The following is a 24,232-nucleotide window of genomic DNA, read 5'->3' as shown; positions in this document are numbered from 1 at the left end:
GTTGTGCTATTTCTCCTAATATTACTGACAGCATAGAGGATTGACATATGAATGGGTAAAAGACATGGGACACAATCCAAATTGGAAAGTAAATCACAATGCCAAACACAGATTGTTAAATGAAAGCTAAATTAAAAGTGGCAGCAGGGGCACCTGGCTGGCTCAGTCAGTGGAGTGTGTGAATCTTGATCTCCGAGTGGTGAGTTCAAGCCCCAAGTTGGGCGTAGAGATTACTTTAAAAAAAAAAAAAAAAATCTTAAAAAGAAAAAGTAGCAGCAATAAACAAAATTTAATTCCCAAGGACTCCTTAAAATGAAAGATAGTTTACAATAATGAAAATAGCTGCAGACAGAAAGAAGATGGGAGTTTGTTTGGAAAGTTGACACTTTTTTTTTTTAACATTGGTTTATTTTTGAGAGGCAGAGCATGAGTGGAGGAGGGGCAGAGAGCAAGAGACACAGAATCCGAAACAGGCTCCAGGCTCTGAGCTGTCAGCATAGAGCCCAACATGGGGCTCGTTCAACTCACGAACTGTAAGATCATGACCTGAGCCGAAGTCAGACATTCAACTGACTGAGCCACCCAGACACCCCTAATGTCATGTGTTTTAAAACCAGAGTAAAAAGGTGCTCCCAGTCAAACCTGAGCTATATCTAATTACGTCTGTATTATAAATGGGTGTGAGAATGTAGAAGGGTGTATGTCAGGACAGACATATCACAGACATGAATTTTTTGGGTATAACAGAAAGAAATGAGAAGTTTTTTTTTTTCTCTCTCTTTTTTTTTTTTTAATTGTGTTTCTCCTCAAGAATCAGTATCTGGATTGCATGTTTAGTTTTCTCTATTTTTACATGACTTCTGGATTTTCCTCAGACAGCCAAAGTATTCCATTGAAATGTTGCATGTGTATTGATAAAATTAAGACCCTCCCAGTGGCAGACTCACGACTGGTTTTCAAGGAGTATAATAGTTGCCAAGCTCTAAGAAATAGAAAACCATCAGGGCTTTCCTTTGCCTAAAGGACTTAATGGCTTTAAAGACACATGCTCCCAGTACATTAGAGACCTGTCTGAAATTCTGCTGGGCAACCACAGGAAGGCAGCACAGAATGCGGCACAGCAGCTGGGCAGATGGAAGCTCAATGCAGTGTGGAGGTTCAATTGAACCCTGCCCCCCAAAACAGCAAACCATCCTTCAATTCAAACATCTACACAGCAGCTGCATGCTTCATTTTCTCTTTGTTAAGGGGAAAACTACAATTTGAAGTCATCTGCCTATCTTTGAGAGAGAGTGTGCTCGCGCAGAAGCAGGGGAGGGGTAGAGGGAGAAAGGGAATCTCAAGCAGGCTCCAGGCTCAGCAGGGAACCTCCAAGGGGCTCAGTCCCACAATCCAACCCTGGGATTGTGACTTGAGTCAAAATCAAGAGTTGGTCCCTAAACTGAGCCACCCAGGCGTCCCTGATTTTTTAGTAAAAAGTAACCCCTGGGCTCCTGGGTGGCTCAGTCAGTTAAGTGTCTGCATTCGGCTCAGGTCATGATCTCACAGTTCGTGGGTTTGAGCCCCACGTCAGGCTCGGTGTGGTCAGTACAGAGCCCTCTTCAGAACCTCTGACTCCATCTCTCTCTGTCCCTCTCCTGCTTGCTCTCCATCTCTCTCAAAATAAATAAATAAACAAACAAACAAAAAATCTAGAAAAAAACAAGTAACTCCTTTGCTGACCTAAAGTTTTGGAAAAGCCCGTGTATCATATCTCTGCCTGATGAGGTGTGGGGGCTCTAAAGACCCACTCGGTGGATGGCAGGCTTCAAAACTGGACACAGGCTGAGAGGTTTGCTATTACACCACGTTCAAAACAGACCTAATTACAGGGCTATCACATAAACACGCGTACTCTCTTCTTTTTCTAAACCCAAACTGAGATAAGACATACTCACTTGATGTTAAAGAAAACAAAATATATTTAATTTCCAAAGAAAAAAATGAGCTTACTTCGTCAGCTGTTTCAGGAGGTTCTTCAGGTAGATCAAGAACCTAAAGAAAATTAAGTATTACTAAGAAGAGTGTAAACATTTTGAAGAAAAAAAAATAATCTCAGTGAGAAGAGTTCCTTTTAATATAGAGGTTAGGCACATCTAAGCCTAATGGAATCTTTTATTTATTTTTAAAAATTTCTTTAATTATTTATTTATTTTGAGAGAGACGGAGAGAGAGCGAGCACACACACAGGCGGGGCAAGGGCAGAGAAAGAGAGACAGAATCCCAAGCAGGCTCTACACCATAAGCACAGAGCCCTATGTGGGGATTGAACTCAAACTGTGAGATCATGACCTGAGCTGAGACAAGAGTCTGACGCTTAACAGACTCTGCCACCCAGGCACCCCAATGAAATCTTTTAATATACATTTATAAAAATGTACAATATGAAAGGGCTCAATTAAATATTTTTGGTAAGCCATTCTGTGCTAAATACATGATACTAACAGGATGTGGGATGATAGCTACCAATCTATGCATATTTAAGAATCTCATTTTTATGATATTCCAAGACACTACATAAAAATATACTATTTAAAGACACAGGATAAATATGAAGTTCAACAGACCCCAAAGTTATTTAGGTTCATACATATACACATTTTAAACGTGTATTTTTCTTCACTGGCACTTCTAGGGGACTGGATAAGAAACACTCACTTTGGTTGTCTTCATGATTTACTCATGTTTCCTTATTTCTGTTTATCTATTACAAAACCAGGTGTTCAGACCATTTTCTCTCGTTTAACAGGGTTACCAACAATTTCACCTTCAGGGACGCTTTTTGTTTTTTAATACCACAGACTCATGTTTTCTAGCATTGTATCTAGCCAACATTAACTGCATTTTATCAAATAAACCATTTACTTTCCTTTGGTATCAAAAGCCTGACAGTCAACCAAAATTTACCAACAACATGAGACGATTCATGTTATTAAAAAAAGCTAAGGGGCGCCTGGGTGGCGCAGTCGGTTAAGCGTCCGACTTCAGCCAGGTCACGATCTCGCAGTCCGTGAGTTCGAGCCCCGCGTCGGGCTCTGGGCTGATGGCTCAGAGCCTGGAGCCTGTTTCCGATTCTGTGTCTTCCTCTCTCTCTGCCCCTCCCCCGTTCATGCTGTGTCTCTCTCTGTCCCAAAAATAAACGTTGAAAAAAAAAAATTAAAAAAAAAAAAAAAAAAAAAAAAAAGCTAAGACTCCTGAAGTTTTAATTAGTCCATAAGATCTTTGTGAAATGCTAGAAATAGTTCAATGACTTGACTGCCACCCTCAGGCCCCATTATGGGGCTAAGAAACCTCAGACCAAGAGGCAACACATTAGAAACTATGTTCAGGGAACATATGGCCTCCCAGCATCCCTTAAGAGTCAGGGCAAAGAGATTTATTTCCAACCTTTGCCAGATCCAAGTGAGGGTCAACTTAAGGATTAAAAATTTGAAAGAACAGAAGTAATAATGAACCTCAGCACTGTTCCAAAATGAATGGTTGCTAACCCATTCCCTAGAAGGGCTACTGAGAAAAATATTACCCACGTTAATAATATTAGCCACTCGGGGGCTTGGGTGGCTCAATTGGTAGAGCATGCAACTCTTGATCTAGGGGTTATGGGTTCAAGCCCCATGTTGGGTGCAGAGATTGCTTAAAAATAAAATCTTAAAAAAAATTTTTTTAATAAAAAAATAATAATATTAGCCTCTCACTAAATATGGGTTAATCATGTCTTAGTTACCTGTAGGAATATTTCCCTTAGTAAACGTTTTTCATTTCTACATAATAAAATTACTTCCTCAAAAGAATGGACTATTTTGTAAATCTGTCATTTATCTTCATAGCTTCCTTCTAAGTGTGGTTCAGAACATTAATATTAGTATCAAATAGCAAAGTGGTTTTTAATGAAGCTGATCCCTTTATAAGGTAGTGGGAAGACACGACACCATCTGGATTAAAAGCCAGTCCTAATCTTCACTCAGTATACCACCTCGCCCAGAGAACCATATTCCTACTGCACACTGATACAATTCCATGAGTAGGCATTCAGTAATGAACCTCCTTCTGCGTGGGCTGTTCAGCAGATGGTGAAATTTTGGTTAGAGGCTTAGGCAAGTTCCGTCTCTTTGCTGCTTCTCTGCTGTTTGATGTTTCAAAAGATGTCTGACTCCCATTTTCAAGCACCAACTCTTCATCACCCTGATCAAAAACAACAGACAATTTCTAAATAGTCTCTAGTATAAACTTCATTCAATTCACAGTGGCTCTTTCTTTTACCCTGACGACATTTCAGTAAAAAATGACATTTCAGTTTAAAAAAAAAACAAAACAAAGCCACCAGGGGTGCCTGGGTGACTCAGTCGGTTGGGTGTCCCTTCGGCTCAGGTCACAATCTCGCAGCCTGTGAGTTCGAGCCCCATGTCAGGCTCTGCGCTGACAGCTCAGAGCCTGGAGCCTGTTTTGGATTCTGTGTCTCCCTCTCTCTGCCCCTCCCCAACTCACACTCTGTCTCTCTCTCTCAAAAATAAAATAAAAACATAAAAATAATTTTTTTTAATTAAAAAAAATTTAGTAAAAAATACTGGCTGGCTCTGTTGGCAGAGCATGCAACTCTTAATCTCAGAGTCGTGAGTTCAAGCCTCTCGTTGGGTGTGGAGTCTGCTTTAAAAAAAAAAAAAAAAAAAAAAAAAGAACTCAGTCAATATTAGGTCCAGAAATTTAAAGCATTATTTCCTTGGACAAGAAAACATAGAGCTTAACATCCTGTAGAAACTACTCTTACCCAGCCCTGGGGCTCCCCCTGATAGACACAAGGCTGAGAGGCATCTTTCCATTTTAATTGATCCCCACAGTTTTTAGTAGGGTGGAAGAAATAAGAAAACCTGAATGATATCTTTTTCTCCTTTCATTAAAGGACGCAAGACAGTGCAAGGGATTATGCTTTAAAAATCTGTGAAAAGAGAATAGGTATGTAAAAACATGTCTGTGTATGTAACCATGAAATACTTCCATAGTTGAACATGGCCGAAGTATCCTGTTACATATATTTTAGTTCTCAGATTCAAACTCTGATCTTCCTTTTGAATTAATCACTTTAGAAAGCAAAGGAATTTATTCCAGAAACCATATTACTTTTTATTAATATTATCCATTAAAACTTTTTCCTCAGCAAGATAATTAACTTAAATGTCAAATTCTCAGATACATACTTACTAGTTCAAAAATACCCTTTTCTACATCCACTGACTTGTAAAAGTTCTCTTCATCAGACTAAAATGGCCACCATTTTGGTGGGCTGTTTTATTCCTTTATCCTAAGAAAACCTGGTGGAGGGGGAGGGGCAATAGGAGTCAAGAGATCTAGATGCTCAATAGTTAACTGGCCAAACAGGCTGACTGCAAAGTACCAGGCTCCATCAGCTGCCGCCTACACTTTCTCTCAGCAATTAACATTCTGATTCTCACATTTTTTTTTTTAAGTTTATTTATTATTGAGAGAGCTAGAGAGAAAACCAGTGGGGAAGGGGCAGAGAGAGGGGAACAAAGGCCCAGAGAGCCAGATGCGGGGCTCAAACTCACAAACTGTGAGATCATGACTTGAGCCGAAGTTGGCTTAACTGACTGAACGACCCAGGTGCCCCCTGATTGTCACATTCTTGATAGTCCTAAGAGCCTTAAGTCATAACAGTGCCAGTGGTCTGCTTGGTCCCTGACTTATTGTTGTCCCCACTAATTAGGTTAAAATATATGCTACTAGTGTCATGAAGACATAGCTTGAAAGCAAGGGGCAGAATGACTAATTCACTTTGTGACCATTTGAGAAAAAGGTGTGGCCAGCTAAAGTCAGGCTTCTGAACAGAAGACAAACCGAAGACAAACTCATCTCCGAAGTGACATCACTCCACAGAGCAGGCACATTTCATACTGCACATCTTTTGCATTAATTTCATTACCCACCCTTGATGCATATTTACCATTATGAAATGGATAACAACAGAGTCTAGCTTCACAGTAAGAATCCTGTTTACCTTTACTGGATCATTTTATTTATAGGATAGTAAAAGATGCAATATAAATAGAAAGCAAAAAAACCCAAAAAGTCTTTGGGACAGAAATGATCTTACACACAAAATCTCTGACTGGTTACTCTCAAACTTAATTTTTTTTTTTTTTTTTTTTTTTTAGATAGCCTCCAGGTCCAACATGGGGGAGCTTGAACTCATGGCCCTGAGATTAAGAGTTGCATGGTCTACCAACTGAGCCAGGCAGCCACCCCTAAAACTTAATTCCTTTATGAATATCGTTTTTCCTCTGTAAAAAAACTTTGAGCTGAAAACTACCATTAGCAAATGACAAAAGTTCATACTCAATGCCAAAGGAAAAAAGAGTCAAAGGTTAATTTGGCTTTATAGAAACAGAGCGAAACATAATGAGTATAATGTGAGCTTGTCATACCTTGGAGACCTTAAGGAAAGATCTGAATTTCCTCATATAAAATATGGTGACTGGTCAACAGTTTTCTCAAAGACAACTTTATGTTAGAGCTTCTCAAACATCTAGGTTATATGCTTTTTGGGCACCAAAAGCACTTAAGCCTTCAACACACAAATATGCTCTATGTACAATCATTAGCAATAAAGATTCCTAAAAACCAGACCAGTTTAACATCATTCAAAATTTTAAAAACCCAAATATGTAATATGCTTGTACATTATATGTACTTATACATTATATGTCATATACATATATTGCATGTATGTATGTAGTAGCAGAATTCAAAATATAAAGTGAGACTATTTTCTAACCCCAAGTTTATGACCATTGCTTAATTTCCAAGTTTCACCCGTCATCTGATAAAAGCGCTCTTCCAGTTTTCTCAATTTCATCTCCTGGTGAGGTTTTAGAACATTCTCCATGTATCTGCTGACCTATTAAAAAAAATAATAAATGAGGTGTTATTACCATAACATTCCAAAGATCTTCCACGGTCTATAAAGTTGTAAATAAGAAACAGGTTAACAAATTGTGTTTTCTTTCACACTAAATTTTGTCAAAAAAGCAGCATCCTCCTTTTACATCACTCTGTAAAAATCTGCATATATACCTAAAGCAGATAAAAACAAATGTTCTATGCTTATGCTTATTTGGCAGTTGGCCTCTAGATATTTTAATGTGTTTTCAGTGCAACAAAAACTTACTAAGAGCTAGGGATACAAAGATGCATAGGATGTGATGCTTGGCTTCTAGGAGCTTAACGTCAAAGCCATTTGTTCAAGGCACAATGCCCAAGGCAAGAAGTCACTTGGAAAAGTGTTAATGAACAGCTTAATCATAGTAAAGTAGAAAATATTTTTGGGCTTAAAAGAAATGGAGATTCTGGTGGGGTTTTTTTGTTTTTATTTTTATAAGTTTATTTATTTACTTTTTGGGAGGGAGGGGCAGATAGAGAGGGAGACAGAATCCCAAGCAGGCTTGCGCTGTCAGCGCAGAGACCAACGTGGGGCTTGAACTCACAAACTTCAAAATCATGACCTGAGCTGAAGTCAAGAGTTGGACACTCAACCAAGTGAGCCACCCAGGCACCCCAGAAAAAGAATATTGTGAACAACTGTAAACCAACAATTCAGAAAACCAAGATGAAGTGGACAAACTCCCAGAAACATACAAATTGCCTAAACTGACTCAAGAAGAATTAGGAAATCTCAACATACCTAACAAGATATTGAATCAGTAATTAAAAGCCTCCCAGTAAAGAAAAGTAGATTCACAGGTGAAATCTATCAAATCTTTAAACATTTTTAAATGTTTATCTATTTTTGAGAGAGAGAGAGCGTGCGCATGTGTGTGTACACAAGTGGAGGAGGGGCAGAGAGAGGGAGAGACACAGAATCTGAAGCAGGTGCCAGGCTCTGAGCTGTCAGCTCACTCAAGGCCCGAACCCACAAACTTCAAGATCATGGCCTGAGCAGAAGTGGGATGCTCAACCAACCGGGCTACCCAGGTGCTCTTCTATCAAACCTTTAAAGAAGAGTTAACACTGTCTTGTTGACACTCCAAAAAATAAAAGTAAGAACAGTTCCTAATTAATTACATGAGGCCAACATCATCCTGATACCAAAGCCAGGCAAAGACACTACAAGACTAGTACAAACCAGTATCTCTTATGTAGATGCAAAAATCCTCAACGAAATTCTAGCAAACTGAATCCAAAAACATACTGAAAGGATTATATACCAGCTATGTGTGATTCATCCCAAGAATGCAAGACGTTTCAACATAAGAAAATCAATCAGTGTAATACATATCAATAAAACAAAGGGGAAAAAAATACATGATCATCTCAATTGATAAGGAAAAAACATTTGACAAAACTCAACACTCTTTATGATAAAAATACTCAGAAACTAGGAATAGGAAGGAACTTGCTCAACATAACGAGTAGCTAGAAAAAACCCATAGCTAACATGACATTCAGTGGAGAAAGACTAAAAGCTTTCTAAGACCAGGAACAACACAAGGATGCTGGCTTTCACCACTACTATTCAACACCATTTAGAAGTTTTAGCTAGAGCAATAGGCAAGAAAAATAAACAAACACCATTTTGGAAAGGAGGAAGTAAAACTATCCCTATTCTCAGATGACATGATCTTATATAGGCATGTATTAGAGATATTGAAGGTCAGTTTGCAATAAAGTAAATATCACAATAAAGCAAGTCAAATTAATTTTCTGGTTTCCCAGTGCATATAAAAGTTATGTTTAGGGATGCCTGGGTGGCTCAGTCAGTTAAGTGTCCAACTCTTGGTTTCAGCTGAGGTCATGATCTCATGGTTTGTGGGTTCGAGCCCCAAATCAGGCTCTGTGCTGACAGTGTAGAGCCTGCTTGGGATTCTCTCTCTTCCCCTCTCTCTCTGTCCCTCCCCTGCTGGTTCTCTCTCTTTCCTTGTCTCTGCTCCTCCCCCACTTGTGCTTTCTCTCTCAAAATAAATAAACTTAAAAAAAGTTATGTTTATACTATACTGTAGTCTACTAAGTGTGCAATAGCATTAGGTCTACAAAAAAGTACATGACTTAATTAAAAAATACTTTCTTGTTAAAAAATGCTAACCATTATCTGAGCTTTCATTGAGTTGCAATCACTAATCACAGATTACCATAAAAAATATAATAATAAAACATTTGAAATATTGTGACAATTACCAAAATATAACACAGAGACACGAAGTGAGCAAATGCCGTTAGAAAAAAATGGCACCAATAGACTTGCTCAATGTAGGGTTGCCATAAACATTAAATATGTAAAACAAAAACAAAAACAAAAACCTGTATCTGCAAAGCACAATAAAATGAAGTACAATAAAATAAGGTTTGCCTTAATAGAAAATCCAAAGAATCCATGCACAGCAATCACTAGAGCTAATAAATAATAAACAAAGTGCAGGGTACAAGATCAACACAGAAAAACCATTTGTATTTCTATACACTAGCAATGAAAAGTCAAAAAAGGAAATTAAAGCCACAATTACATTTAAAACAGCATCCAAAATAAAATACGTAGAAATATATTTAGCCAAAAGGGTAACTATGTACACTGAAACCTATAAAATATTGTTGGAAGAAATTAAAGATATAAATAAGTGGAAAGACATTACAGGCTTATGGTTGAAAGTTTTAATATCATTAAGATGTCAATATGAAGCAAAGCAAGGAAGACTTAATATAAAATGTCAAAACTACCCAAAGCAATCTATGGATTTTGATGTAATCCTTCTCAAAAATCACAAAGGCCTTTTTACAGAAATGGAAAAGCCAACTCAAATTTATTTGAAAGTGTAAAGAGCCCCAAATAGCCAAAACAATATTAAAAAAGAAACTGAATCCCCATCTCACACTATATACAAAAATATATACACACTATATACTCAAAGTGGATTAGTAACCTAAGTATAAAAGCTACAACTACACAACTCTTTTTTTTTCTTTTTACAACTATACAACTCTTTTTTATTTTTTTTTTATTTTTTTTTTCAACGTTTATTTATTTTTGGGACAGAGAGAGACAGAGCATGAACGGGGGAGGGGCAGAGAGAGAGGGAGACACAGAATCGGAAACAGGCTCCAGGCTCTGAGCCATCAGCCCAGAGCCTGACGCGGGGCTCGAACTCACGGACCGCGAGATCGTGACCTGGCTGAAGTCGGACGCTTAACTGACTGCGCCACCCAGGCACCCCACAACTATACAACTCTTGAAAGAAAATATATAGGGGTAAATCATCATGGCTTTCAATTTGGCAATGGATTCTTAGAGGGACAATGGATTTGGCAATGGACACCAAAAGCATGAGCAACAAAAGAAATAACTGGATTTCATCAAAACTTTTGTGCATCAATGGACAATATCAAAATAATGAAGAGAACCCACACAATTGGAGAAAATACTTAGAAATTATGTATCTGATAAGAGTCTAGTATCCAGAATACATAAAGAACTCTCATTTAAAAAAAAAAAAAAGACAACACAACCCAAAAATGGGCAAAGAACTTGAACAGACATTTCTGCAGAGAAGACATAAGAATAGACATTCTCCAGCAAGCATATGAAAAGACATTCAACATTATTAGTCATTAGGGAAATGCAAATCAAAACCACAATGTGATACCACTTCATGCTCATCACAATGAGAATTTATTGTTTATTTTGAGAGAGAGAGTACATGGGAGGGGCAGAGAAAGAGGCAGAGAGAGAAAATCCCAGGCAGGGACACAGGGCTTGAACTCACAAACCTCAAGATCTGAGCCAAAATCAAGAGTCAGACACCTAACCAACTGAGCCACCCAGGCGCCACTACAATGAGTATTTAAAAGGAGGTGGGGGTGGGAAAATATATGTCCGTGAGGAAATGGAGAAATTGGGACCCTCAGAAATTGGTGAGAATAAAGGGGCGCCTGGGTGGCGCAGTCGGTTAAGCGTCCGACTTCAGCCAGGTCACGATCTCGCGGTCCGTGAGTTCGAGCCCCGCGTCAGGCTCTGGGCTGATGGCTCAGAGCCTGGAGCCTGTTTCCGATTTTGTGTCTCCCTCTCTCTCTGCCCCTCCCCCGTTCATGCTCTGTCTCTCTCTGTCCCCAAAAAAATAAATAAAAACGTTGAAAAAAAAAAATTAAAAAAAAAAAATAAAATAAAAATAAAAATAAAAAAAAAGAAATTGGTGAGAATATAAAATGGAATAGCTGGTGTAGAGAACAGTTTGGTGGTTCCTCAAAAAGGTAAACACAGAATTGCCAGATGACCCAGCAATTCCACTCCTATATATATATATATACCCAAAAGAACTGAAAACAGGTACTCAAAGAATTGTGTCCAAATATTCATAGCGCACTATTCACAACAGCCCAAAGGTGGAAACAACCTAAATGTGCATCAGCAAATGAACTGATAAACAAGTTTTTTTTTTTTTTATATTTTTTTAACGTTTATTTATTTTTGAGACAGAGAGAGACACAGCATGAACGGGGGAGGGTCAGAGAGAGGGAGACACAGAATCCGAAACAGGCTCCAGGCTCCGAGCTGTCAGCACAGAGCCTGACGCGGGGCTCGAACTCACAGACCGCAAGATCATGACCTGAGCTGAAGTCGGCTGCTTAACCGACTGAGCCACCCAGGCGCCCCTGATAAACAAGTTTTGATACATCCATACAATGAAATATTATTTACCCGCAAAAAAGGAATGAGGTACTGATACATGTATATGGATGAACCCCAGAAAACATTATTCTAAGTGAAAGAAGGCAAACACAAAAGGTCACATATTATGTGATTCCACTCAAATGAAATATCCAGAATACATAAATCCATATAAACAGAAAGCAGACATAGTTGCCAAAGAACAGGAGTGGGAATGGAGAAGTGACTATTTAATAGGTACGGGGTCTTGTTTTGGGGTAAAGAAAATGTTTTGGAACTAGAGAGAGGTAGTGATTGCATAACACTGAGAATGTTCTAAATGCCACTGAATTGTACATTTTAAATTGGTTAATTTTTTTTAATTGGTTAATTTTAAGTCATGTGCATTTGACCTCAATAATTAAAAAATCTGAGCACATGGGGCACCTGGGTGGCTTAGTCAGTTAAGCATCTGATTCTTGATTTCAGCTGAAGTCATGATCTTACAGTTCGTGAGTTTGACCCCCAGTCAGGCTCTGCACTGAGAACACAGAGCCTGTTTGGGATTACCTCTCTCCTCTCTCTCTGCACCCTGCCCCCCACTCTCACATGTGAGCATGTTCTCTCTCTCTTTCAAAATAAATAAACTTAAAAAAAAAGTCCAAGCACAAATGCAGAAAGCAACAGACCTCGATTTTAAATGCCCCAAGATGTTCTGTATTCTCTTTATATATACTCTCTAAAAATTATGCTTTACCTTTTCACCCTGTGCCTCTTGTTGTTTTTTCCTGACAAGTTTTTGCCTTTTTTCATTCTTCTCTTCTTCTTCTAAGACATCAAAACATAAAAAATGCTTTTTAATTCCCAAATATCGTAAGTTGAATGCTCTTTTCTCTGAAAGTAGTCTGTAGATAACATTTTGGGAGAGACAAGCCTTCAAAAAACAGACTGTGTTTTTCAAATGATGAAAATGAGGTACATGCAGACAGTTCAAACAAAGAAATCCACAAGTAAAATCTGTAAGAAACGGTCTGTTCTGAAACAAAAATTCTCTAACATTCATTAATATCATATGTCATAGTTTTGGTGAGGAGGCTTCAAGAATGATTATATTGGATTTTTAATGCTAGGGCTTCAGCAGCTCCAAGACATGGCATGAAAGCCCATTTCTGCACATGAAGTGGAGAATGCTGCCCTGTAGGCATGTGTGCCATTTGGTCACCCTTGACATGACAGTAAAAGCATCATACCTGGGCGCCTGGTTAACTCAGTCAGTGGAGTGTGCAACTCTTTTTTTTTTTTTTTTTTTTTAATGTTTAGTTATTTTTGAATGAAAGAGAGACAAGAGTGTGAGCAGGGGAGGGGCAGAGAAAGAGGAAGACACAGAATCTGAAGCAGGCTCCAGGCTCTGAGCTCTCAGCAGAGCCCGATGTGGGGCTCGAACTCACAAACTGCGAGATCATGACCTGAGCTGAAGTTGGATGCTAAACCAACTGAGCCACCCAGGCGCCCCACGTGTGACTCTTGATCTCGGGGTTGTGAGTTTGAACCCCACATTAGGTATACAGATTACTTAAAGTCTTTTAAAAATAAATACAGGGGCACCTGGCTGGCTCAGTGGGTAGAGCATCTGACTTCATCCCAGGGTCATGAGTTCAAGCCCCACATTGGGCACGGAGCCTACTTTAAAAAAAAAAAAAAAAAAATACGGGGCACTTGGGTGGCTCAGTGGGTTGAGCCTCTGACTCTTGGTTTCAGCTCAGGTGATCCCACAGTTCGTGGATTTGAGCCCCAAGTCAGGCTTTGCACTGATGGTGTGGAGCCTACTTGGGATTCCTTCTCTCCCTCTCTCTCTATGTCTCCCCCACTCTCTCTCTCTCAAAAAAAAAAAAAAAAAGCTTTAAAAAAAATTCATACACACATATAAGCAACATGCCTAGACCCCAAAAGTGGAGTTTGCTTGGAAACTCCCATGACTGAACCAATATTAGGTTATTAGCCACTGAATGGCAAGAGAAAGAATTTTTGCTGTTGTATAACCTTTTTTATTCTAGGTACACTAAGTTTCATTTGAATTAATTTCATTTAACTGTATTCCCTTGAGGAATTAGACATCTTTTTGGAAAATACATCCTTTAACCTGCCTTGCTCCTTAAATAGGAGTGTTCCTTTCTGTCAACAACTTTCTCTCCTGGCAATAAATATATCCTCAAGTTTATTAAGGAAAGATTAGGGCAGCAAAGCACATAGGAAAGCAGAAGGTCTAGTCTGGCCACTAACTTGCTATGTGATGAGTTAGACTTAGTGATCTTAAGACTCCCCCTTCTGACTCTGAATCAAAGAATATAGTTTCTAAATAAATCAATAGCAGGTGATTAAGGGGCTTTAATCCCTTTTTTCTTTTTAAGTAGGCTCCACACCCAGCATGGGACTTGAACTCATGACCCTGAGATCAAGAATCACATGCTCTACTGACTGAGCCAAATAGGTTCCCCAAAGGTCTTTAATCCTTAAAGCCACTGAGAACTGACTGCTTCTGAACTTGTGATACACTTCATCATGCACATCTTTACAAAACACGGAGGATTAAAGTTTTGGATGAATCTGAAGTCTTGTATCTCAATATCTGATGACACTAGGGAAGATACAAAGTGTATAAATATGCGGATTTTTTACTCATTTAAAGGAAATCTGACAATAATTAAGCACTTTATATAGTCTTAATTACTTCTTAAATAGTTTTAGCCTTCAGTGATGACTATGTCTCAAAATCATTAATTTGTAAATGTACCAGAATGATGTACACTCCAACAATAAAAAGGTACAATTTAAACTACAAAAACTAGGGGCGCCTGGGTGGCGCAGTCGGTTAAGCGTCCGACTTCAGCCAGGTCACGATCTCGCGGTCCGTGAGTTTGAGCCCCGCGTCGGGCTCTGGGCTGATGGCTCGGAGCCTGGAGCCTGTTTCCAATTCTGTGTCTCCCTCTCTCTCTGCCCCTCCCCCGTTCATGCTCTGTCTCTCTCTGTCCGCCCCCCCCCCCAAAATAATAAAAAAATAAACGTTGAAATAAACTACAAAAACTATGTCAAATACACGTTTCCCTTATTTATAAAATATAGAATATTTGACCATTTAATGCCTGCAGCAAATATCCTCCTGATGTCAAATGCACTTAACACAAAATTTCCAAGAGAAGTTACAATGCTCTTATTTAATTTCCCAATGGATAATTTGAAGTATAAGACATCAAATAATTTACCAAAAGAAGAAAAGAATTTCAAAAATCTATGATTGAGAGACCCTAAAACATCTAGATTGTCTTTTATATTTGGGTTGAACAGTATAACCTTTTAGGATTATGGTTATATTCATGGTTAATTTGGAAAGGCTGTAAATTAAGCACTGCTTATTTTCCTGTCATTTATTTACATTTAAATAAGTAGCAAAATGAAATACAATGTACCAAAATCGCTATTGGCAAGCTTCTTTGTAAAAGGATGTAAAAATTCAGGCTTTAGTTTTAGGATTCATCTTTTCTGAAGTGAACTACAATATTGTTTTAAAAGGCTTCTAACACTTTTAACATTGTCAAAGGCTTTGACAAATTTTTACTTACCAAAATTACAGTAAAATTTTTTGCTTATCAAACATAAAATAAGAACAAGCATGGTTTCCTAAAATTAAGAGTAAGCACTTAACTCTATAGGTAAGTGTATAAACAAAAACTGCCAAAGTGAAAGGAAAAATAAATTAGGTTGAAAAGCCTCTACAGATTAACGGTAGAAAACATGACCATTTGTTGAACAGTTTATAAACTGAAAACATAAACCTCAAAGAACAATGAAACTGCACAATTTAAAATCAGAGAATTTGCAATGCATCAATATAGATATGCTATCGTTTCAAATGTGTATACAAGGATAATGTACAATTTCCCATAAAAATGTTGGGATTTATAGTCCATTAAAAATCAAGACTAAAGTAATGATCAGCTGAAATTATATGTCACAAATTAACAGTAAATGGTTCTAATTATGCAAAATCCTAGAATAAATAAATAAATAAAATACTCTAAAGAGTAGAAAATTATAAAAGGGTAGCATAAACAATAAACTTACCTTTCAGATACACTTGGGAAGATTTAAATGAATTAAGCCATGAGGTAGTCACAGAAATAATTAAAGTAAGAAGAGCAAGTAGTAAGAAAATCCGGCCACACAGCAAAATTAGATCTTTAACTCCTTAAAAAAGTAAGAAAAAAAAAAAAATAATAATTGAAGTTCAAAATATTTTCCTTTTTAAAAATTTTAATTTATATTAATTTATATTAAAATTAAAATTTTAAATTGAATTTATATTATTTTTAAAAATTTATATCCAAGTTAGTTAGCATACAGTGCAATTGTGATTTCAGGAGTAGAATCCCAGTGATTCATCCCCTACATATAACACCCAGTGCTCATCCCAACAAGTGTCCTCCTTAATGACCCTTGCCCATTTAGCCCATCACCCCACCCAAAACCCCTCCAGCAACCCTCAGTTTGTTCTCTGTATTTAAGAGTCTCTTATGTTTTGGGGCACCTGGGTGGCTCAGTCAGTTAAGCGTCAAACTATTGGTTTCAGCTCAGGTCATGATCTCACAGTTCATGAGTTTAAGACCTGCATTGGGCTCTGTGCCCTCCTTTGGATTCTCTCCCTCTCCCTCTCTCTCTCCCCCTCCCGTTTGCATTCTCTCTCTCTCAAAATAAATAAACTTTTTTTAAAAAAGTCTGTTTTGTTCCTCTCCCTGTTTTCATATTATTTTTGCTTCCCTTATGTTCATCTATTTTGTATCTTAAATCCCACGAGTGAAGTCATATGATATTTGTCTTTCTCTAATTTCACTTAGCATAATATACTCTAGTTCCATCCACAATGTTGCAAATAGCAAGACTTCATTATTTTTGACTGCCGAGTAATATTTCATTGTATACCACATCCTCTTTATCCATTCATCAGTCAATGAACTTTGGCTACTCTCAATAGCACTGCTATAAACATTGGGGTGCGTGTGCCCCTTTGAAACAGGACATCTGTATCCTTTAGATAAATACCTAGCAGTGCAATTGCTGGGTCACAGGGTAGTTCTAGTTTTGATTTTTTGAGGAACCTCCATACAGTTTTCCAGAGTGGCTGCACCAGTTTGTATTCCCACCAGCAACGCAAAAGGGTTTCTCTTTCTCCGCATCCTTGTCAACATCTGTCATTGCCTGAGTTGTTAATGTTAGCCGTTCTTAAAGGTGTGAGTTGGTATCTCATTGTGGTTTTCATTTGTATTTCCCTGATGATGAGTGATGCTGAGCATTTTTTCATGTGTCTGTTAGCCATCTGGATATCTTCTTTGCGAAAGTGTCTATTCATGCAAAAGTGTCTTTTGCCCATTTCTTCACTGGATCATGTTTTTTGGGTGTTGAGTTTGATAAGTTCTTCATAGATTTTTAGATACTAACCCTTTATCTGATATATCATTTGCAAATACCTTCTCCCATTCTGTCAGTTGCCTTTTAGTTTTGCTGATTGTTTCCTTCACTGTGCAGAAAGTTTTTATTTTGATGAGGTCCCAATAGTTCATTTTTGCTTTTGTTTCCCTTGCCTCCGGAGACATGTTAAGTAAGAAATTGCTGTGGCCAAGATAAAAGAGGTTTTTGCCTGCTTTCTCCTCTAAGATTTTGATGGCTTCCTGTCTTACATTTAGGTCTTTCATCCATTTTGAGTTTATTTTAGTGTATGGTATAAGAATGTGGTCCAGGTTCATTCCTTTACATGTTGCTGTCTAGTTTTTCCAACACCATTTGCTAAAAAGACTGTCTTTATTCCATTGGATATTCTTTCCTGCTTTGTCAAACATCAGTTGGCCATATGTTTGTGGGTCCATTTCTGGATTCTCTATTCTGTTCCATTGATCCATGTGTCTGTTTTGTGCCACTACCATACTGTCTTGATAATTACAACTTTGTAATACATCTTGAAGTCTGGAATTGTGATGCCTCCAGCCTTGGTTTTCTTTTTTAGGATTGCTTTGGCTATTTGGGGTCTTTTCTACTTCCATACAAATTTTAGGATTGTTTGTACTACCTCTGTGAAGAATGTTGGTGTTATTTTGATAGGGATTGCATTGAATATGTAGATTGCTTTGGGTAGTGTCGACATTTTAACAATATTCTTCCAAGTCATGAGCATGGAATGTTTTCCCATTTTTTTTGTGTCTTCTTCAATTTCTTTCATAAGCTTTCTAATAGTGTTCAGTGTACAGATTTTTCACTTCTTTGGTTAGGTTTATTCCTAGGTATTTCATGATTTTTGATGTAACTGAAAATGGGATCGATACCTTGATTTCTCTTTCTGCTGCTTCATTATTGGTGTAGAGAAATGCAACTGATTTCTGTGTATTGATTTTATATCCTGAGACTTTGCTGAATTCATGGATCAGTTTTAGCAGTTCTTTAGTGGAATCTTTTGGGTTTTCCACATAGAATGTCGTCGTCTGTGAAGAGTGAAAGTTTGACTTCCTTCTTGTCTATTTGGATGCCTTTCATTTCTTTGTGTTGTCTGATTGCTGACGCTAGGACTTTCAACACTATTTTGAATAACAGTGGTGAGAATGGACATTCTTGTGTTCCTGACTTCAGGGGGAAAGATCTGTTTTTCCCCATTGAGGATGATATTAGCGGTGGGTCTTTCATATATGGCTTTATGATCTTGAGGTATAATCCTTTTATCCCTACTTTCTTGAGGGTTTTTATCAAGAAAGGATGCTGTATTTTGTCAAATACTTTCTCTGCATCTATTGAGAGGATCATGTGGTTCTTACTCTTTCTTTTATTATTTATTTATTTTTTTAATTTTAACGTTTATTTATTTTTGAGACAGAGAGAGAGCGAGCATGAACGGGGGAGGGTCAGAGAGAGAGGGAGACACAGAATCCGAAACAGGCTCCAGGCTCTGAGTGGTCAGCACAGAGCCTGACGCGGGGCTCGAACTCACGGACTGTGAGATCATGACCTGAGCCGAAGTCGGCCGCTTAACCGACTGAGCCACCCAGGCGCCCCCTCTTTCTTTTATTAATGTGATGTATCAGGATGCCTGGGTGGCTCAGTCAGTAAGCGTCCGACTTCAGCTCAGGTCATGATCTCACGGTTCGTGAGTTCGAACCCCGAATTGGGCTCTGTGCTGACAGGTCAGAGCCTGGAGCCTGCTTTAGATTCTGTGTCTCCCTCTCTCTCCGCTCCTCCCCCACTCACACTCTGTCTCTCTCCCAAAAATAAATAACATTTAAAAAAAAATTATTAATGTGATGTATCACATTGATTTGTGAATACTGAACTAGCCCTGCATCCCAGGTATAAATCCCACTTGATCATGGTGAATAATTCTTTTAATATATTGTTGGATCTGGTTGGCTAGTATCTTGTTGAGAATTTTTGCATCCATGTTCATCAAGGAAATTGGTCTACAGTTCTCCTTTTTAGTGAGGTCTTTGTCTGGTTTTGGAATCAAGCTAGTGTTGGCCTCATAGAATGAGTTTGGAAGCTTTCCTTCCATTTCTGCTTTTTGGAACAGCTTCAAAAGAATAGGTGTTAACTCTTCTTTAAATGTTTGGTAAAATCCCCCTTACTTTCCTTGATACTAATAACAAATAGTAAGGCATTAAGAAGATTATTTGTAGTAATAAAGAATAGTAAAAGTTAAGCAACTGTCTTATGATTTTTTTCACATACTCTCCTTTGTGAGCTAAAATTCATCATGGTTGATTATTACCAGAACAAGTTTTCAAAAAACAATTTTAGAACATCTTCGGTCTTATGAATATAGGTATAATTCATGTGACTGACCACACTTATAAACATTATGACTATCAATAATGCATAAATTCTGGTTTCCCTCTGTCCAGAGAGGTAGGTAAAATTATCCCATTGGGAATTAAATTGTGACATTAGCATCTTGTCAAATTCTAGTTTGTTCATTCATTCACTTAAAGATTTATTTTTATTTTTTTAAGTAGTTTCTATACCCAACATGGGACTTGAACTCACAATCCTGAGATCAAGAGTCACACGATCTACCAACTGAGCCAGCCAGGCACCTCTCAAATTGTAGTTCTACTTAAAAACAATCATTCAAAAACACCAAATTCATATTTCTCACAGTTCAATTATGCAACTGTGTACCTCTCTATTCCTCAATATTTATTCGGTTATTTGAAAATAAAATCATTATATAAACACCTAGAAAAAAGTAAAACTTCAGTATTTGGTCTTCTTTTAAAAACAAAGACGAAAATTAAATGAGAAAAAATGTAATCAGTACTTACTTATGGTAAGTACTTAGGTGTAACACACCATTGCTAAATGGTGAAGGAGCAGGTATAAAGTTGAGTTAGAAATGGTTTCTACCCTCCAGGAGTTTTTAGTTTTGTAGTTCTCAAAAGTCACCAGGCAGAGGTACAGAAGAACCATCTTGCCTATGTGATCAGGGCTGGTAGTCAATTAAAGATTAAAAAATGATTTATATATACACACTTAAATATTTATTTTTATTCAAGTATAGTTTTCTACACTTGTGATAAATATTTTCTTTTAACTGAAAACCAATATATAGAGGTGACTGGGTGGCTCAGTCAGTTAAGCGTCTAACTCTTGGTTTCAGCTCAGGTCATGATCTCATGGTTCATGAGCCTGCATCAGGCTCTAAACAACAGTGGGGAGCCTTCTTGAGATCCTCTCTCCTTCTGTCTCTGCCCCTACCCGCTGGTGTGCCCTCTCTCTCAAAATAAAAAAATAACCTTAAAAAAAAAAAAAACCTCAATATATATTTTATCCTTTAAAAATAAAGCAACTTAAAGCTGTTTAAATACTTCTTTTGTTTTGCCTCACAGTCCTCCAACTTTTTGCCAGCATTAGCTGTTGATTCAAGAGTTGTTCAAGACAACATCTAATTAAATCTAGGGTATTTCTGGCTATTACAAAAGTAATGTAATACCTAGAGTATTGGTATTTAGAGAAACCACTGAGTTATGGGATTTATGTTCCATGATACTGCTTTTTGTTCTAACAAGCAAGCAATTTGCAAACATCATATGGGAATATAAAAGAACTAGACTTATGTTTGTTTACGTCTTTCAAGTAAAACTTTTTTTTATTAAATTGGCTTTTTGGGGCTTTTTTTTTGGTCCATATTCTCAAGAGCCCATGTGCAAGACACTTCAAAGAATAACAAATGTGAGGAAGCAGCATTAAAATACTTAGCTTGATGTGCCTGGCTGGCTCAGTTGGTTAAGCAGCCGACTTCGGCTCCAGTTAGGATCTCGTGGTCTGGGAGTTAGAGCCCTGAGACGGGCTCTGTGCTGATAGCTCAGACCCTGGAGCTTGATTTGGATTCTGTATCTCCCTCTCTCTTTGCCCCTCTCCTGCTCGTACTCTGTCTGTCTCTCTCTCTCTCTCTGTTTCTCAAAAATAAATAAACATTAAAAAAAATTTTTTTAATAAAATATTTAGCTTTAAGTACAAGTAAAAATGTACTGACAATGAAGGCTTTTACACAGTAGAAAAAAGATAGGAACCATTTTTCAATGTTTGTCCAAAAATACAGCCCAGTTGAATGAATGGGTCTACGAATTCTAGTTTTCCAATTAGCAGCCCCAGCTAAAAGTATCTATAAGTATATACTGTTACTGGATATCTGGAAAACAAATATCAAGAAAGCAAAGCAGGGGTACCTGGCTGGTTCAGCTGATAGAGCATGAGACTCTTAATCTCAGGGTTCTAAGTTTGAGCCCCACATTGGGTGTAGAGATTTCTTAAAAAATAATAGTAATAGTGGTGCCTAGGTGGTTGAGTCAGTGGTCCAACTCAATCTGGGCACAGGTCATGATCTCTTGGTTCGTGGGATCAGGCCCTTTGTCAGGCCCTGCGCTGACAGCACAGAGCCTGTTTGGGATTCCCTCTCTCCCGTTCTCTCTGCCCCTCATCCACTCACACTCTCTCCCTCCCTCCCAAAATATATAAAATGAACTTAAAAAAAGATAATAATAAAATCTTAAAAAAAAAAAAAAAAAAAAGAAACCACAGTAAACAACCATCAGTTCACAACTGAGAGGTTTCTAGGAGAAAGGAATTAAGTAAAAAAAAATCAGGAACTAGATGGAGATGCTACCAGGAGTCCAGTTGCATTTTCTAGAATTTTCGGCCTGCTTTATTAAATTAGACATTGTCGGGGCACCTGGCTGGCTCAATCGGTAGAGCATGTGACTCTTGATCTTGGGATCATGACTTTAAGCCCCCAATTGGGCATGGAGCCTATTTTAAAAAAGAAAAAAATTAAAAAATAAATAAAATAGGCATTGTGATATTTGATGGGAACACAAAAACAGATTAGATGTGGTCTCTGCCTTCAAAAAGCGTATTCTCCTGTTGTCAGAGCTGATTATGTGAGATTTCCTTCTGCAACCTTCCGTAACTACCTTCTCATTGATCAGTGACTTAAACGTTAGTGCAAAGTAGAAGAGATTCTAAATTAACAGAACAGAGGTGGATGCTGAAAGGACAAGAGGGGGAGCATGTAAATTCTGGACTAGATAAGCGTGAATTTAACATTTCTGTATATCATTTGGATAAAGGTCTTGTTAGATTCCTATATAGACTGAGTGAGTAGGAGGCTTCTAAAAGGACTTTGAAGATTTTTTAAAAAAGCATTTTAAGTTATTTCAAGCAACATTTCCAAGTACCTGAGTGGGGAGAGAGGAAATATACAAAGCTAAGTTTCATCAGGATCTCAAACTTTAGAAATGAATATAAGGGAGACATGCATGTAAACCCATGACTAATATATCCAAAAAAGGACTGATTCTCCACAGGCCCACCATTTTCCTCTCAGTTTCCCTTTTATCCCAGGCACTACCAAGTACTTAGGGTTGTTCAAATTCACTTGAAGGAGTTATCCTTGAATCCCTCCTTTCCCTCACCCAAACATTAATCCATCCACAAATCCTGTGGATTCTACTTTGTAAATATCCCAAATCTGTGCACACTCCATCGCTGTTATCATCTTAGTCCAGGCCATCATCACTACTTGTCTACTTCTAGAGCCTCACTGGCTCCACTGCTTCCACTACAGCCTCCCTCCAAAACATCCTCCACAGAATCCAGCGACTATCTATCTATATCTGCATCCATCATCCATCCATCTATCCAGTAATCCCTAGGGCCAAAGTGGGGCTTGAACTCACCATCCCAAGATCATGAGTCACATGCTCTACTGACTGAGCCAGCCAGGCGCCCCTCCAATAACCCTCCCTAAATCTCATTTCCTCAAGTGTAAAATGGGGATTATACCCCACCCACACCATGGTTATAATACAGACTGGAAGAAATAATGAATAAACAGCACTTAGAGTTAGGTTTATAAGAGGTGGTCAGTGAATGTTATTAACTCGATCCACTCTCCCCTTTAGTCTTCTTGATTCATTCACAGTGGTCTTCATCCTTTTTCTCCAATTTGTCAATTCCTTTGGTCTAGAATGTTTTTGGCCCAGGCTTCGTATAATTTAAATCTCTGCTTAAATTCCTCAGAAGGCCTACATCACGTCACCTGTTTCCTTGTGAGCATTCAAAACAATATGAAAGTAGTGTCTACATATGTTCCTGTGCTTTCTGCCAGCTTCTGTCTCCTTGCACACAAAACTGGACACTTTCTCCGCGAAGAGAAGTCAGCCTCCTCAAAGCCCTGAGAGTCTTGCTCCCTGGAGTGGGGCCCCGGCGCCGGCAAAGAGGAAGGCGCTATGCAGCCTGGGAGTCGTAGTCTAAGCCGCCCGGAGGCGACGTGGCCATGAGACTGGAACCTTACGCAACACTCATGGGATAGTTACGCGGATGCGAGCGTCAGAAGGAAAAAGTCAACAGTTACCTAGATCCGGGATCCCACGCCGGAGCTCTAGACACAAGAGGGGGAGAGCAGAGAAGAGGAAAATGCCAACGACCCCACGAGAAGCCATGATAGCTGAAGCCCCGCGTCCGGGCGGGAGGCCCTCCCCTTCCGGCTGCGCCTTCTGTTGCAAGGTGATGTGGAGCCCTTGCTATGGGAGGGGTTTTCGGGGAGAGCTAGACCCTGAAGCCCGGCGGTTGGTTCGACTGAGATAAGCCCCTGTTTTGAACTCATAGTCTGTAGCCTTATGTTATTAGAAATGCAAGTCATTCCCCCCACGTCACATGGTGTCCCGGAGAGATAGGCAGTCTGGCAGCCCGCCTAGCCCAATCTTGTGAAAGCAAAGCTTGGGCGCTAGCGCGGCAGCTCCCCAGAGTCAAGGCCCGCAGCGCGCGCCCTTTTGGACTCTGTGGAAGCTGTGAAAAAGAACTCAAGAGTAAAATGTACCTGAAGAGAAAAGTGTACGGGCTGTTGACGCTGTGAGAAGGCAGCCCCTTGCCTCGACCTTGTGTCCTAGGAGGCGACTGCGGGCTTTTGGGTCGGAGCTACTAAGGACTCCTCTGCTGAAGCACCTTCCTTATCATCCTAAC

The 24,232-nt window shown here is 38.7% G+C and overlaps 1 protein-coding gene across 3 annotated transcripts in view; it reads right to left on the bottom strand.

Moving 5' to 3' along the window:
• UBXN8 (UBX domain protein 8) overlaps positions 1–23,919 on the bottom strand; it is a 28,805-nt gene extending 4,886 nt beyond the window's left edge. Inside the window, exons 1-6 of one of the 3 annotated variants that reach the window (XM_045456018.1) lie at positions 23,625–23,914; positions 15,803–15,925; positions 12,441–12,511; positions 6,827–6,949; positions 4,081–4,221; positions 1,993–2,034 (exon numbers count right to left, since the gene is read on the bottom strand). In XM_045456018.1, the coding sequence (XP_045311974.1) occupies positions 1,993–2,034; positions 4,081–4,221; positions 6,827–6,949; positions 12,441–12,511; positions 15,803–15,925; positions 23,625–23,712 (588 nt within the window). In that variant the 5' untranslated portion in view covers positions 23,713–23,914. Of the gene's footprint in view, positions 1–1,992; positions 2,035–4,080; positions 4,222–6,826; positions 6,950–12,440; positions 12,512–15,802; positions 15,926–23,624 lie in introns of all 3 variants that reach the window. The other 2 variants (XM_045456034.1, XM_045456024.1) reach the window with 2 other exon arrangements.
• Between the last annotated feature and the right edge of the window lie 313 nt (positions 23,920–24,232).

The sequence above is a fragment of the Leopardus geoffroyi genome, chromosome B1 (genome assembly GCF_018350155.1).
Source record: "Leopardus geoffroyi isolate Oge1 chromosome B1, O.geoffroyi_Oge1_pat1.0, whole genome shotgun sequence".
Taxonomy (NCBI): domain Eukaryota; kingdom Metazoa; phylum Chordata; class Mammalia; order Carnivora; family Felidae; genus Leopardus; species Leopardus geoffroyi.
This window is presented reverse-complemented; position numbering and strand designations above follow the sequence as displayed.